The sequence below is a fragment of the Triturus cristatus genome, chromosome 4_1 (assembly GCF_964204655.1).
Source record: "Triturus cristatus chromosome 4_1, aTriCri1.1, whole genome shotgun sequence".
NCBI classification, from domain to species: domain Eukaryota; kingdom Metazoa; phylum Chordata; class Amphibia; order Caudata; family Salamandridae; genus Triturus; species Triturus cristatus.
In genome coordinates, this window is record NC_140585.1 from 319,319,645 (window position 1) to 319,336,534 (window position 16,890).

Consider the following 16,890-nt stretch of genomic DNA (forward strand, 5'->3'; position numbering starts at 1 on the left):
TTCATCAACAAACTGTATTTTTACCAGCACGGCCCCTGCGCATCGTACTCTACAGCTCTTTCCCTAGTATTCTGGTGGCCCATTCGGGAATAGAAAGGAAATAGGACTCAAAGTTGTGTGCAGAGGGCTGTTGAGGAGGTAGAAGAGTTTAGATCTTTGATAGAACAGGTGAGCTAATAGTGATAAAAATGAGACAGCCATCAAATATATGGATGGCTGAGGTCCTGGCCCAAAGCCATGGGAGCAGGGGAAGTCTCCTGCACTAGGTTACTTGTCCTTGGTTTGCCCATTTCTGGTTCTCACTTTGACATGTCAAAAGGGCAGTGTAGAAAAGCTTCCGAGGGCAGGTGTACACCAACTCATGTACACACGAAACAGCCAGGGTCTAATGGATCTAATGAAAACAGGAGATTATCTGCCTTGGGAAGCATGAAAGGGGCCCGAAGCATGAAGCCCTGCTCAAAATGGGTCCTTAGCGGCCTCTAAGGAACAGGGGAAATCAACGCTGGTAGAAGATTGAGCTGGTCCTGCTCAGGTCCCCAATCTGGCTTCAAATATTTCTCTCAATCATGTGACATCAATGTAAAGAAACATACACTGGCTTTATACATTTACAGAGGTTCCGGTTATCATTCAAATCGCCATCTTTTACTTTTGCAATGGTGATGTCACTCCTTTGGAAGGAGTCTAACATTCCTACCTTTAAAATGCAGCACAGCTTCTGTACGTCACCATCTGGAACAATTGAATTGAACGTATTAATGTATACATTTGTGTTGCAGGTGGAGTTACAGGGCGAGCTGGAGGCAGATTGGTAAGAGGGGTACCCCTTTAGGAGCACAACAGGGGTGCATTATGCCAAAATCCCAGGAGTCTTTATGGCAGGACCCTGGTTGAGAACGACGGCGCCCCGCTAGTCCTTCGGGTGGTTGTAAGCCTGAGCAACCGGGGGCTTGCCTGGATACCCTCCGCCCATAAAAAGGGGTGAGTAAAAGTGATGGACTAGGGTTCCATGGTATGTAAGGGGGATAACCCCACATAATTGGTAGCACTGATTGGGGTGGCCTTGGTGCAGTTAGGCTCATCGGGGGGGTGGGCAGTTTAGGTTAGTCTCCGCTGCCTGCCCTTGGATCGACCGTAAGTTAACCCACCAAGTTGGCATACTCCTTGTACGTAATAAACCTGCAGCAAACTGTTTCCCAACAAAATTTGTGTGGACTGTTTATTTTTGCACAGAGCAACTAATAACTGCTAAGCGGGGGGGAGGGCGGGGCTGCTGATATCGGCACTATGCACTTTGAAAACAATGCTAAATTCTTAATGTCTTTGCCATCATACTACGGTGACAAGGGAAGGGTGCAATCTGGTGAGCAGTTGTGAATTTTGGCAGCGCACAACCTGGGTTTCTGTTGATCCAGACTTTTTCATTTGGTAAAAATGTGTGATTCTGGGCAATCATTTTTGATTATCAAACAATGGAAACTTACAGACGCCGTGCAGATCCCAGTATGTGGATTAAAAATGTACGAAGTTAATAAAGTGCCTTTTCGAAGGTTTTGTGCAGAAGATGTGTGCTATGGAAATCACAGAATGCCCACACGCTCCCACCTTCTTCCGGAGCACTGGAGCTGCATACAGAGCCGGGGGCTGCTGCAACGAAGCCGCTGGAACGAACCGCACGGTCCGCTGCCAGTTCAGGAACTACCCACAAACGTGTTTATTCCACAGCTCGGCAACCTGTCCACCGGCGGCTCTCTCTGCCAGCAAGGACTGCAGGGCGTGAAAAGGCCTGGCAAGGGGGCACTCCAAGACGTTGCGTCACGGGGGGCAGCCAGGCCGCAAACCCTTCCCCGCTTTGAGTGCCTCGGCACTAATAGGGTCTATGGATTCACGTCTTGGAAGGTGCTACATTCCCAGTGCCGGTTCAGAGGGCTGCAGCGTGGGCTTCCTAGTGCATTCCTCGGTTTAGGATGGAGGTCCCACTGCAGACAGATGGGTCCAGTCGAGGTGGGAGACGGGGTAAAGCGACAGTAATTTCAGAAAGACATGAAAAATGCAGGAAGCATGAAACTGCATTAAGCGCCTGCTGCAGGTGTAGATCTCTACAGACACTGCAGGCCACAGCCGGACTTCAGCAACAATCTGCTGAAGCTGGCCTGAGAACACGGACCCTACAAGCACCACATGCGCCTCCGCTGTCTTTGCAGCATACTAGCCACACCTAATTTGAGCCGGTGGTTTCCGGTGCTCAGCGCTGGCACTTAAAAAACACCTGCCTTTTTCATGAGCACCATTTATGGACATATTCAATTATGGTAGACACGGGGAAATTAAGTGATTTGCCCAGAATCACAGGATGCCAATATTCGAACCTGCTTCCCAGCTCCAAAGTCGGCAGCTCTGGCCATTACACCACATTCTCTCCCCACTTTTATACTTGGTAGTTGATTTTGTTTTAGGTGACACCAACAGGAGAAATGGGATGATGCAAGCTGCCTCCTGAGGAGAGCTCCGGCACTTATGTTTTTATAAACTAACCACTTACTTTAGCCCTCCCGTCGTGTGTCTCAGCCAGGATGCTGCAGCTCAAGCTGCTGTGGCAACGTCTGGGCAGTGTCTGGAGTCTTAAATCTGCCCCACCCGTGCACTTTTCACAGGCCTTTAACCCCTTGGCTGCGGCAGAAATTCCGCCGCAGCGCTGGGGGGAGGTTTGGGGGCACTACGGTGGCGCCGTGCTCATGACGGAACCACTCCGTCATGAGTCACGGTTGAGCTCTGCTCATGACGGAGTGGTTCCGTCATGACTCCGCCCACGGCGCTAATCGCCCACACAGGCGGGGAATTAGCGCCGCTAGGGCGGAGCGGCCGCCAACGGCCGCAGCATGACGGAACCACTCCGTCATGAGCACACGGCACCCGTGGCTCATGACGGAGTGGTTCCGTCATGAGCAGGGAAGGGGTTAAAAGGCCATTTACATGCAGTGGCTTTGTTTGTTTTTTCCCCCACTGATTTCAGTACCCCATGGGCCCCCATTCTGCCTATTCCTTTCATTATATTTTCCTTTTAGTGCCACAGTGGGAGAATGCATTTACTGATAAGGCTTCTCGGGAATAGGGATAGAACCTTTCAACAAAAAAAAATACAGGCCATTTGTTGTTGTTTGAAGAGTCTGCAAAAGGCCTCACCTTGATACTAAATAGGTTTGTAAAGAAAATGGTATGTATTCATTTGTAACATGACTTTCCTGTCTTTGTTTCCTTGAATCATTAGTCGTAAATCATGAATGCAGCCCTAGAAAACATTTAAAATTGCTTTCTATTAATATTTGCTGTTTGAAGTGTGCACAGATATGTGCTAAAAATACCAGCTTTAGGTGATTTTGCTTATTTTGTGCTGGAACACCAAAATGACAGTGGTTGTGGTAGAAATCCGGCCAGCTGACAACCCTAATCAGGAAACTGAAAGTTTGTTCCAGGATCAGCGCATTATTTATTTCCTCCACCCTCCATCCCCGATTGATGCCATAATAGCAATAGTTTCACTTGTATCTGAAACCCTACGCCAGCCGTCAATACAATGCGGAGTTACTCCAGGTGTCTGGAATACATCCTGCGTTCAGACAACTCACTGCTCATTTTCACCGCTCACCCTTCACTTTCATGCTCGCCCTGCACTCACAGCGATCACACGGCACTCACACTGCTCACTATGCACTCACTCCACTCACCCTTCTCCTACCCTGCCCTCACATGAGCACACGGCTCACCCTGCACGATCATGACGCTCCACTCACTTGTCACTTTCACCACTCACAGACCACACTGCATTCATGCCGTTACCCTGCACTCACACAGTTCATACTCCTCTTACCCTGTACTCACAGAAGCACACTGCTCAATCGGCACTCACAGCAACCAAACAGCACTCACATTGCTCACCATGCAGTCACACCATTAACCCTCCTCCTACCCTGCACTGAAATGAGGACACTGCTCACCCTGCACGCACATGACACTCCACTCACTTGTCACTTTCACCACTCACAGCGACCACACGGCACTCACGCTGTAACCCTGCACTCACACAGTTCATTCTCCTCTTACCCTGCACTCCAAGCGACCACACTGCACTCATGCCCCACGTCATGAACTCGCACCATTTTTCCTCAATTCACCCTGCAGTCACTTGAGCACACTGCTCACCCTGCACTTATGTGACACTTCACTCACCTATTACTCTCACTGCGCGATCTCACTCAAACAAGCACATCACTCACCATGCATTCATTCCACCCACTCTGCCCTTTCACCTGCACCCACACTCGTATGTCACATCACTCACCCTACATACTTTAACCCTGTTATCTCACTCACTGTGCACACACAGCTCACCATTCACTCACATGGGCACAGCACTCACCCTGCATTTACACTGCCCACACCACCCTGCACTCACTCCTCTCACTCTGCACGCACTCCTCTTACCCGACACTCACATGGGCCCTCCTCGCGCATTGCATTCATTCTTCACCATCACTTACATGAGCACACCCCTTTCTCTGCACATATTGAACATACACAACTCTCATGGATCTACACATATTTCTACACAGGTGCCCACAGAATACCTGCTCTTTCTGTACTTCTAGATGCCTTCTTAATTCCATCTGCAACAATTGGGGCTGGTGCAAGAGGGGAGAGTGGACTGAGAATGTGGAATGGCACAAGGAGGGAGACTTGGCTGTAAGGGTTGGGACGTTTTAGAAATTTGATCCCAAAAATGTCAAATACTTTTCAGGGGAGAAGTCTCTCCCTTAAATCACCTACAAGAAATCTGTTATGTTCTACATGCTGGAATTTTTTTTGGGGGAGGGGGTAATCACACCCCACTTAACATTGATTTTTTTTTTTTTTTAAACACTGGCTGTGAGGTTAGCTCCGACCCCATTTCTGGAAATGCTTGTCCTGCCCCGTTCCTGGGAGCTGGACTGGCTTTGGGGCAGTGCCACCAGTGCAGCCGCACCTGGTGTTAACTTTGGTGGGGGGCGCTGTGTTTAACAAGCATTTACAATGCAATGGTCTCGGCATTGTTAAAGTTAGAGCTATTGGCACTGCTCATGACATTATTTTTGTTTATGTTTTTGTTTGTAAAACATTTAAAGAAACGGCATTGTTATTTTCAATGTCAATAGCTTAATCGCTCTCAAATGCGAGACCTATTGCATTTGCACCCACACACAGAGCCACACACACAAAGCCACCCACACACACAGCCACCCACACAGAGCCACCTACACACACACACACACACAGAGCTACCCACCCACAGACAGAGCCACCCACGCATAGAGCCACCTACCAAAAAAGCCAACCACACAGAGGCGCACACACACACACACACACACACACACAGCCTACCACACACACACACACACAGCCTAGCACACACACACACACAGATCTTAGAGTGGCTATTGAGGAAATCATGGACTAAAGACGTGAAAGACTAAAGGCAAAAGCAGCACAGGTTGCGGTGACGCTCCTCCCAGACGGGAAACAACCTTTACAACGCAACTATTACATCGCACTACACTTACAAAGCAGGCATTACAACGGAACATCCTTTACAACGCATGGCACTACAACGCATACCATTACAACGCATACCATTACAACGCATGACACCACAAGTCATTATGTCTCGCGAGCGAGACTGCGCAAGCGCAGCCATCGCTAGCCGAGACCTAAAAATAGCACTGTCACCAACACCACCCTTCTTACAGGAGCCAAGGCTGGCCATTGGGCTGCGAGCTTGCTTAAGAAATCTAAGAGCAGCCAGCAGGTTTAAGGTTTGTATTCCCACATGAACTTTCATCCCTTCGTAAAATAGTGCATCACTAACACGATAACGCACGGAATAATTAATAAACAGATTAAAGTAAAGCCTACACTATGGTAGATAAGTGTAACATAACCACGGGTAATAACCCATTTGTTCAAGAGGCGCCTGAGAGTCGGAAAGGGGCTTGTAATGACTAGACAAGACTTTCACCTTACATTCCCCACACCAAAGATGGCGTTTCTTCCCTAAAATTAGGCCTAGGTGAACAGCAGTAGTGGGCAGATTTGTAATCTGTAATTCTTGCCATCACTCGATTTGTTTAACAGCTCCAGTGTTGCAAAGTCGTTTAAAAAAGTGAGCGAATTTGACAAAAATTACTGATTAACATAACTGTATCAAATTGTGATTTTTGAATCAACAAGTAGCAAAACAACGTCCTCTTAGTGACACCACGCGGGTGTAAATTGTCAGGTTTACACGGCTTGTCGAGCAGACTTGTTCTAGATGTATGGTAGAACACCAGTGATAAGGATTGTTAAGCATGAAAAAAAGCACAGCACAAACAAAACTGTGGAATGTTTGGGTTTCCATTTACAAAGCCACAATTAAATTCGAGAGCAGCGCTTAACTGACCCACCAGATTCATTTGGACGCCTGCTGCTGGGAATGGATATACCACTGTGCAAAGAAGCATAGTCTGACAGTAGGAGGCGCACAAAAACGGAGGGACAGTAAAGGGTGTGTGGGGCTGGGTCCATGGCAGGTGAGGCAAAAAGTAGAACCTGCGCCCTGTGCACACCGTGTGTTTCTCTCGTCAGTACAGGGCAATTGGTTGCCTAGATATGGACCTCCGTCATGAAAAATGCCGTAGATACGTGCAGGAGCTGCATACAGACAGGGGCATCCAAATTCAGGAATTGCAGTGAAAAGGCAGTGTGACACAAGCACCAAAGGCACGAACACACAACCATCACTAGTACTGAAACAAAACATTCAAGATATTTCAGGCAGTTGCAAAAGAAGCATCAAAGAGGCTGCCCCCATACACTGACATCAAAAGCAGGAGCAACGGTGTACAGACAGCCCTTAGAACGTAGCACAGAGCCATGGGCATTAGTGCACACACCCTGCGGGGAGAGCACACAAGAATCACATGTAGGGATCAGACTCCGGCGGTAAACAAGCAGCAACCATGGATATCACAGACCACAACACAGAGGCTTCCCAAGCAGGCAGGAATGCACGGAGGCATCCCAGCCGCGGAAGCAAAAGCAAAACTGCACGCGGGAGGATTTCAAAAGCGCAAAGCAGGGACAACAACCAGCTACCAAGGCAGAAGACACGAACGGCATCACCGCGGAGCAACCTGCACTGGACTCTACTCGGACACTTAACGGGAACAGGGAAGTGTGCAGCACCCCGAATCTACACAAGTCCCCTTTCCACCGGGTCAGCCCAGTTTCACATTTCAGCGCGGGGGAGGGCGAGCTCAGCCGCTTGCCTGTACCTTTAAACGGACATGGGTCTCCCGCATGCCTCGGCTCCCAGCACTTTCCCTTTCCGCAGTGCTCTTCGGTGCAGCGGGCGCGCGGGCTCCGGACTCTTACCTTCCGTCCGCTCCGGTGCTGCAGTAACAGGTGTCGCCGGGGACAGAGGAATGGCGGCCGGACCGAGCTATGCGTGCGCTTTCCCAGGCGGCCCAGACTCACTGGCCCCGCACTCCGCCTCTTACAACGGCAGCAGGCAGGGGAGGGGCGCTCTGCGCAGACTGCGCTCAATTTGGGGGGAGGGGAAACGGGAGCTCAGCTGAAGTGCCTGCTGTAGGCAGGAGACCTGCGAAGTCGCCCCCTTGTGTGTTTTTCTCCAAACAGGACACCAGGTGTAAACGGACGATTACGTGCGGTCTGCTAAAACAGGGAATCAGGAACAAAAATGCTTGTCTTGGAAAGCATGGCTGCGTGTTTTGAAACGCTTCGAAATGCACGTGGAGCGGCTGTTTGCACTGATTACTAAACCTTATTTTCTCCCCGTGAGGCTGGGGACATTCAGCTCATTGACCCCCAGGGTCTATTGACACTCCGACAACAAATACCATTGTTTTTGAACCATTGTTTAAATCTCCTTATGTAACGTACTATATGGTTCTAGTGTAAAGCGCTCTGACACCTTTGGGTAAAGTCTGCGCTATATCAAACTGCATTAAATGCATACATTGTTTTGTTTAGTCAACATAATTAATCTTCTGTTCACAGCTCCAGTAACAAGTCCTACACAAGGCGATCAGGTGAGGGAGCAACGCCGGGACACCACCGCCTTTCTCCGAGGCAGAGAAGATATGCCTCGGAGAAACGCAGCCTCGTTTTCGGATTGGGGGGCGTGTTTTGCTGTTGTCTCCTCCCTGAGACTTCTCGCAAAAAACACGCCCCCCGATCCGAAAAGGACGGGGCAGGATCGGAGTGACGGGACCTCTTCTCCAATGGCTGGCCAGCATTTACTAGGCCAGCCAATGGAGAACAGGAGAGAAGAGGGGCGGGAGCAAGCCCCTCTTCTAAAAGTCACTCAAAGTCATTAAATCTCGCGAGCGAGACTGCGCAAGCGCAGCCTTCGCTAGCCGAGACCTAAAAATCATTTTTGGTTTAAAAGCACATGAACTTCCTTGTGCATCAGGCAGTTTTCATGCGACAATAAAAATGCCAAGATAACTGGTGATTCATGTTCCTGCTAGTGAGAGTTTGGACGTATTTCCTCGTGGCGGTTTGGGCTCATCGTAAAGTAGCGCGGAGGGCGTGTACCATTCAGATCATAGAACTGTGTGTGAGTGAACTATTACTAGAACCAGGGGCGTAACACAGGCCCCCGCAGCACATTACTCACACCTGTGCGCTCCGGATTAAAGCTGGAGCGGGGACCCTCTGTGTAGGGGGGGGGGGGGGACTTAAAATTTCGTTACGCCACTGACTAGAACTATACAAACTTTACAAAGTCTGAGAGAGGCCAGGCTATGGAGAGATGAAGTGCACTGCGAGAGTGTGGTAGTGAGGGCAAGGAGAGCGCCCAAAAAGTGTCGAAACGGCCCCCACCAGCGCTCGAGCCGTAGCCCCATATCTCACTCTCCCTCCTCCCCCCACGCGAAAGTTCGGCTCTAATTGCGCCCATGGCTACGACCCAGAGCACGGCAGTGGCTTCGTTCTGATCCCTGGGCATGCCCACGCCTGTCAGTCATTCAGCCCTGGCTGGCCGTTTAAAGGGGCCGTCCAGAGTACAAAAAAACGCAGTTCTTTTTGCCCAGACCTGCATCTCAAGCAATCACCACCAACAGGCATTCTAGAATGTTCGTTTCTTGGTTGACATGACATCAGCTTGGATTTTAAGATCTGTTGTAACATCATTCACCGGTGACCCTAATATCAACAGATCAGTTACTTGCACCTGACAAGACACCTGCGTGAAACACGCTTTAATGGAAAGGCTCGAATAGAGCGCTTTGAGGCTGAGAGACGGAGCGAGAGCGCATTCAGGTTTCCGAACAGAGCAAGAGCGGCGTCTGGGAACAGAGCAAGAGCGCCTTCAGGCCTGGAGGCAGGAAAAGGCGCCTTCAAGCCGGAGGACAGGAATGTCACAGAGGCTTGCCGTTCAGAGCTCTTTCAGATTCCACATAACAGCAGGTGATGGGGGCACGCATGGGAACACGCGGTGCAGTGTACAGGAAGACCTGGGACGCTGCAACCCGTTCCAGTGGCAGGCTTGAGCCCGAGTCCAGCATGAGGTCTACGGAGCTACAGCTCAAAGAACAGTCAAAGGAAGACCGTATGTCCACTGTCAGAGTTTGTTTTCTGCGCTGCGAGTCGCTCCCTTGCTCTCCACGTCCAGACATGATTCAGTTCTGCAGCGCTGCGTGACAAGGAGGCGCTGCTCGACAGCCGAAGTTTGATGTTCTTCCGTGACTTGCTCAGCATTGTATCTGCTCCACGGCCGCTTGCGCACAGCCAAGGGTCTCAAGCGCCGAGTCCCGCGCCGGCCTGACCCCTGCACCCCTGGAGTGGCCCGTCTCATCTTCCATGGTGACATTTCACACAAGTGCGCCAGCCTTCTCGTACTTCGCAGAGGAGTGAACAAGACACACCGAGTCCAGGGAACAATGCCACCACGACTTTATGGCATAAACGAGAAATGACTCCGCATGTTATCACTAAAATATTACACAGGGACCACTGCAGGTCAAAAGGAAGTGCGCTGCAACTGCACGCACTCCAGCTGCGCCAGGGAGGACCAGACACCTCTACTTCGGACAAGAATAAAAGAATGTTTTATGAACACTCCATTTGTCTACACCCTGAATACGATAGTGCCTTGTAAATTGCCGTCTCACAGCTAGGCCAGGTCTGTTCATATGTTCATTAATCCATGCACATCGTCTCGCGCGTCCACGGTCGAGCCACATCGATTTACGCATCCAAGCGCATTTCCTCATCTAGCAATTCATTCTATAACACTCTAAACCCCAGACTTTTGACTGCAAACCCATAACACCAAGAGGCCAAGCACACGACGAATGCCGTGCGGTATAAAGACTGTGCAACCTAATAAGGCATTATTAATCTATTCAGCTTTTATGTACCCAGTAGATCATCGTCGTCCAAACCACCGGATCACGTTCCAGTCGTCCATCAATTCTTTCATCATCTAGCCATTAATACATTAATTCATTGGCTCGTCTATTCACTGAAAGATCCATTCATCCGCCGATTCATTCAAGCGGCAGGTAGTGACACAGTCCCACATGTTTCGAAGACGGTCACTCCTGGCCCTGGGAGAGGTGTGCAGGGGTCTGCCGAATCAAATAACCCCGCTGCTGCCCTGAGTATACATTTGCACTTTATATGAGTATTTGTGCGAGATGCGATAAGAGGTAATTTTTCAAAGAGGGCGTGTCCAACTTTGTGACCGGCTGCTGCAAGGACGCCTTAACATCGGAGGACCTCTTCCTTCTGGCCGTACCAAATGTGAAAGGTACGTAATAAAGACGTCCAAATTCTTGTAATCCAAGCAGGCTGCTAGAAGTGACAGGAAGAACCCTCACACTGCAGTAACAGTTCATGTACCATTCCAGTGTTTCACCTGGAGTCCGCGTGGACGCCCCCGGGAAGAGATGCATGCACGGTGGCTGCTGTCACCCCACTCACAGGTACCCCTGCGTCACATGTGCTGATAGACACCGAGAGAGGGCGGGGTGGCTGCACCCCTGTGCCCTGCACCTCTTGATATTAAACTACCCGCTGTAAAAACGTCACGAAACATATGCCCTTTAAACGTAAACACCGCATAGCTAAGGGGTGAGTAACCACATGCATATAATGATGCCCCAATAATATTTCAAATCAGTTAATTTACTTTTGCTGGGCCTATTAAAACAAGCATTGGCAAAGTCAGCAAGTCTGATTATATCTCGATAACGCATGTAAACGGAGGCACGCAGAAACGCACGCAGAAACGCACACAGACGCTTTGGGCAGTCTCTCTGTGGAGCGCGCGTCTTTCTAGGTCACCTCAGACTGGGCATTTCTAATGCCGTTTCTTATAGCGCGAAACTGGCCCAAGGGCATTGGTGCACTTAACAACACAGCCATACTACGCTACACAGGTTTTCATGTCTAAAGCACTGAGAGATTAAGTGATTTGCCCAGAATCACAGTCTGTTGGGTCGAGACAAGGATTAAAACCGTGTTCCCAAGGCCAGCAGCTCTGTGCCACTAGGTATTCACCCCAACCCTGTCACCTGTGTACGGCACTTGAACTGTAAGCTGAGGAACACACAAAAAACACAGCACCAGATGTTTGGGACGAAAGATCCAGGGCACAGACAAAAACACACATAGAAAGTAACAGGTTACACAGAGGCCCGGCACAAATAGCCCCTCTGCATTACCAAACTGTGGCTCAGGACCCACTGGTGGGTCAGCCGACCTTTGGTGGGTCTTGGAAGCTCAATCAATAAATAGAGATGCTGGTAAATTCTGGATTCATTTCGTCACATTTGCTACGTTTCAAAGACAGAGGACATAGCCTGACATTGGACTTCTGACAAATTGCTGCCTATGTGTTTTTAACATGGAGGATCGGAATTTACAAACGTCTCTCCCTTTGCGGTCACTTATGTGACAATCCTGCCGGGTACAGGGAGCGTGAAAGGAAAGGCTGCCATTTTTTGTAACCCACTACAAAATGCAAATACCTGTAAATTAAATGTACACATTTACCAGTGAGGAAAGCAAACACAAAGACTGTTTAGTGTTATGAAAACACAGATTTGAATAGGGTTAAAATAAATCAAAACACTTTACTTGGTGATGCACAAATGATAAATACCAACTGAAAGCCAAGCGCCACAAATTATCATTTGTCGCCAATATAGTTGTATCAGTAAAACTGGATGTCTGTGCACATGCAGTGGCCATTTCAATGGAAAACGTGTCTGTAAATGACAGTGCACTACCACACCACCAAGCTTTAGTTACATTAAAAAGAGGCAAATTACCCATATCAACGTAAATGGATAAGCAGATTTCCCTGAACTCCAACAAACTAAAATGACACCCAACGAAAACAAACAATAAGAATGGGATTTTGTGACTCCTCAGCGAGTGCAGTGGGCACAGTGTGGTTAAATCCGGACTTGAGAGTTGGAGATAAATTGACCCGAGAGTTGGAGACGTGATGATTTATCTTTGAGATTTACCTCCTTACTGCGAGGGATGCTATGACCCACCAGTTAAACTTCGGATGTCCGTGTGTGCACTGTAGGCCGTACAGTTTCCCGCTAATTAGAGCTCCATTGAGCCCACTCTCTCTAACTGCACAGCCTGATTCAACGTGCTGGGGTCCAGATTAGGAGCTCCTCTCACTAAGTCCCGTTTAAGGATCCAATCACCTCGCACATTCAAGGGGTCGAAACGTTGACTACCACCACCATTCTGCAAGCACTGACGACTGTAATTCACCATCAGTGTCTTTTAGTGATATGTATAGTCTGGAACAATTGACCTGTAATAGGCCGGAAAGGTCTCGTTGTGTGAATTTGATGTTACATATGTCACAATACCACTCCTTTACATTTACCCACTCACTTTGAACCCAACAGCCCCACCCTTCCTTCCCCTAAACTAGAGCACCTTTATCACCAATGTGTCTATGATGCTAAATACTAGAGCAACTTGGTTGCCTAAGCAAACGTGACTAATGCTTTGAAAATAAAATAAATTGCAGGGTATGCGTAGTTGACGTTGTAAATGTCATTCATTTTTAGGTCTCGCCCGACCCAGCGCATGCGCTGGTCTGGCGAGACTTATTGAGAGGGCTCCAAAAAGTGCTACCAGGCCAGCTTAGAGCTACAGTGCATGTGCGCGGGCGCAGGGCTTTACCGTGATTACTTTCACTTTCGCGGCCGTATGGCCACTTGGCATAACCAATAGGTCTCGCTTTTGGGACCTTATAAGTATTTAGTTATGCAACTGTTGCATGGCTAAACACTTATAAGGTCCCAAAGGCGAGACCTATTGCCTATGCCAATGCTTGTTTGGTTTTTCTAAAATTGTTGCTACTGTGACCATTTCTCTATTGTACTGCAATTCTGATCCGGGTCTGGTAGCATTTCGGGTTTACCCCATTGATACTCAATATGAATAGGGATGTTCAGCATTATAGGATGGCGGGTACCAAGCATATAATGCGGCATGTCTGCACGTGCCTCCACAATAAAGCAACGTGGCATTGAGCGGGTACTGCCTCTGGGAGTTTTTGGTGCCCCAAGGTAAGACCTTCCTCCTTCCACCTAAACATCCTGAAGAAAAAAAATCAGTAGACTGGCAGAAGGCACAGAGTTATTTTTAAGGCACAATACATACATGTGGGCCCTGTTCCCGCCCCTCGGTACTCACTGTGGTTCATGGGGTTATCCTCAGGTGATGCCACCAGGTGCAGGTACGCGGTCCAAAACCCTAGGATCAGCAAGCCTAGCGCCACAACCGTCCGAAAGCGCCTCCTCAGCGTCTTCAGGGGCAGCAGTTGTGGGATGCGGCTCCACCACATCCTGGGGGCAGCGGAGGGACGCAACTGCTGCCCCCGTCGCCTCGTAGGCCCAAATCTGTAGCCCCTGCACTGCTCCAGGCCCTTGAAGGCTCCAAGGCCTCCACGAGCTGTGCTCCTGGCCCTGTGCGGACAGCAATAATCCGGGGTCCAGGTCCCACGTAGGCTCCACGCTTTTCTTCCAGTCCACCACGCTGCTGGCGACACTCGGGCTTCGCAGCTTTGGTCCAATCTGCTCCTGACCGTTCCCCACCGTACCCGTGGCCTCACACAGGTGCAAGGACGTCTGGCCCCAGCGCTCAAAAACAGCTTTGCTGTGTGGGCCTGGGCCTTTGTGGGTACCAAACCCTCTACCAGTGGCCACACGTGGACTTCAAACCCTGCAGCAGCCCTGAGTCGGGCCCTTGATTGGTCTCACACACTACCAGCCGTGCTCCCGGGAGCATGTGGGCTCCACACCGTCCGTCAGCAGTGCTCCTCGCCCTGTGTGGGATCCAAGCCTCCAGCCACTGTGCTCCTGTGTCCCTACAGCCAGCGGTGCTCCTGTGTCCCTACAGCCAGATGTGCTGTGTCCCTACAGCCAGATGTGCTGTGTCCCCACAGCCAGATGTGCTCCTGTGTCCCAGTAGGCTCCACGCCTCAAACAGCCACGCTCTTTGCCCTGTGAGGGCTAGAAATCTACCAGCCTCCTTGTGGGCTCTGCTGTACTCCTGCCCCGCTGCGCCTAGAAACTTCCTCCAGCAGTGCCCCTCGCTGGCGGTCGTGCCTCCGGGCCCGTGTGGGCAGCCCACCCAGCTGCGGTTGGTTTTGCTGTTCTGTAGGCTCCAAGGTTTCCAGGTTTCCAGGTTTCGCCGAACTATCTGCCACCCTCGCCACAAGCTGCCCTTGCACGACCTGCCTGTCAGGCCATGCCGCAAGCCCCTGTTTTATCCTGTCGGTCTCTTCTCAGACCCCAGTCTTCCTGTCTTTTCAGAGACCCTTAGGGCGGCCTGTGCGTATATGCGGTCCTGTGGGTTTCTAAGTGTAATGTGTATCCCGTTTAGCACCCCTTGATGTGTTTGTTATATGCTGTCTAATAAGAGCATCTAACACCCCTGTGGTTTTCACCGGCTCTACGAGCAACAGGTGCCGCCATTGGCAAACTTTCTTCACACACTTCTGAGGAACGTCACTTTAAGAGGCTCTTCTCCCAGCCAGTCTCTATCCAAAAAGCACCAGTTTTCCTGGCTCTCGCCCAGAGATGCATGTGTCTAGTCGTTCTAAGTAGGCGCTGTCATCTAATACCGGTCAACACGTCTGTCTCGTGCCACATGTTTAGCCGGAGTCGAAAATCTTAGTGTCTTTCCGATGTCACACTCCGTTCTGCCATCTCTCTTTCCAACTTAAGTCTCTTTTTACTGACTTCTAACTTGACGCTCTCTGCACTCTCTTCTGCCTGCAGGCCCCTTTTTCCTCTCTGTTCTGTCAGGCACACTTCTCTCAGTGACCACCTGTTCAGTCTCTTGCTGATCAGACACCTTGTCGCCAACTATGCCCCGAGCAGTCTAGGCTCTCCGTTCCCATGGCCGTCTCTTCCTGCTTAGGTACTGTCATCTTAATTTGAACCCTCTCTGAGCAGTCTCCTCCTTGTAGTATTTTCCATACGGTGGTACCTCCTTTGTCATTCACCCCGCAATCTCGAGGGGTCTCAGTTGCCCCCTCTCCCCTCTGATGCGCAGCTTCTAGCTGCTAAGAAGGCCCCCAGCCGATTGTAACCCCCAGATCCATTAAATCCTAAACAGCGCTCCTGGCTCGTCAGACGCTCCAGCTGTCTCTCCTGTGACTGCTTCCCTGGTCGCGTGTTCATGGGACACTCACACTGCCCTGCCTGGTCCCCTGCTCTGAGGCAGTTTCCACAGTTCCAGTGGGGTTCTCGACTCCCTCCGGAAGTCTCGATAAAATTTGATATTAAGACAGCGACTTTCTCTCTGTTGCTTAGGTCTGGTACCGTAAAGTCTCTTCACTACTCTAAATTAGTCGGTTGTGGCTGTCTCTGTCTTCCCCCTGGTAGTCATCACCGCTCGCCCCTAAGACAGCCCCCCCTGCCTCTCTGATGTGCCCTTTTCTTTGCTTACCCTCTGACAGTCTCTTCGCTGTCTGCTCTCGGGCAGTCCCTCTGCTCTCCTGGTTGCCCCGTCTGCGGTGCTGCCCACACCAGAGTTCCTTCTGTTTCTTCCAGTTTGTTAGCAGTCCCCCGCTGCTGAAGGGCTCTCTGTCAGCTCTCTCTGACAGTCTCTTCCCTGGCCGTCTCGCGGGCGCTCTCTGTGCACCCGCGCGCCCTCTCTCCTGTGCTCACCTGCAGCCTCCCCCGCCCTCCTCCCCCGGGGATCACCTGCAGCTCTCCCCGCCCAGCTACTCAGCGAGATGCGCGTCAGTCCGTAGCTGCGCTCTCTTGCCTCGCCCGCCCTGTCCCCCGCACCCCTTCAGGGCTCCCTGCACCCTCAGCAGCACTCTCTCAGGGGTCGCTGAACTCCGATAACAGTGCCCCCATCCGCCGTCAACGCTGAACCGGTGTCTCCCAGCTCCTTGGGGCTTCCCTTCCCCGCCCTCTGTTCACTCTGGGCGGGAGGGAGGCCCTCGGTGCAGGGACACTCCCAACCTGCCGCCGGACCCGCCCTCGTGCAGTGCCCGGCGCTGTGCCTGGAAGAGGCGAGGCGAGCAGAGGAGCTTTCACGCCGCGGCCCCGGCTCTTAGGCGCTGTGCGGCGCGAGACATGCGGGGCTCGTGCAACCGCGAGGGACACTCATGGCGCGCGAGGTCGGGGACTGTCTGTCCCGCCAACTCCCAGAGCAGCCTCTGCAGTGCCGGGAGGAGAACCCCCAGGGGGCCACCCTCCAAGGGCTCCCCCCCCCCCCCCACAAACCTTAAATGGTACCTCATTTAGCACAAGTCTTATGAATATCATCAGAAGACTTGATGGGGGGGGG

At 50.9% G+C, this 16,890-nt stretch overlaps 1 protein-coding gene across 2 annotated transcripts in view; it reads right to left on the minus strand.

The window, feature by feature from the left end:
* B4GALNT3 (beta-1,4-N-acetyl-galactosaminyltransferase 3) overlaps positions 1 to 16,564 on the minus strand; it is a 549,958-nt gene extending 533,394 nt beyond the window's left edge. Inside the window, exon 1 of one of the 2 annotated variants that reach the window (XM_085652267.1) lies at positions 13,777 to 16,564. In XM_085652267.1, coding sequence (XP_085508393.1) covers positions 13,777 to 13,927 — 151 coding nt within the window. In that variant the 5' untranslated portion in view covers positions 13,928 to 16,564. The remainder of the gene's footprint in view (positions 1 to 13,776) is intronic. The other variant, XM_085652268.1, reaches the window with a different exon arrangement.
* Positions 16,565 to 16,890: the final 326 nt, after the last annotated feature.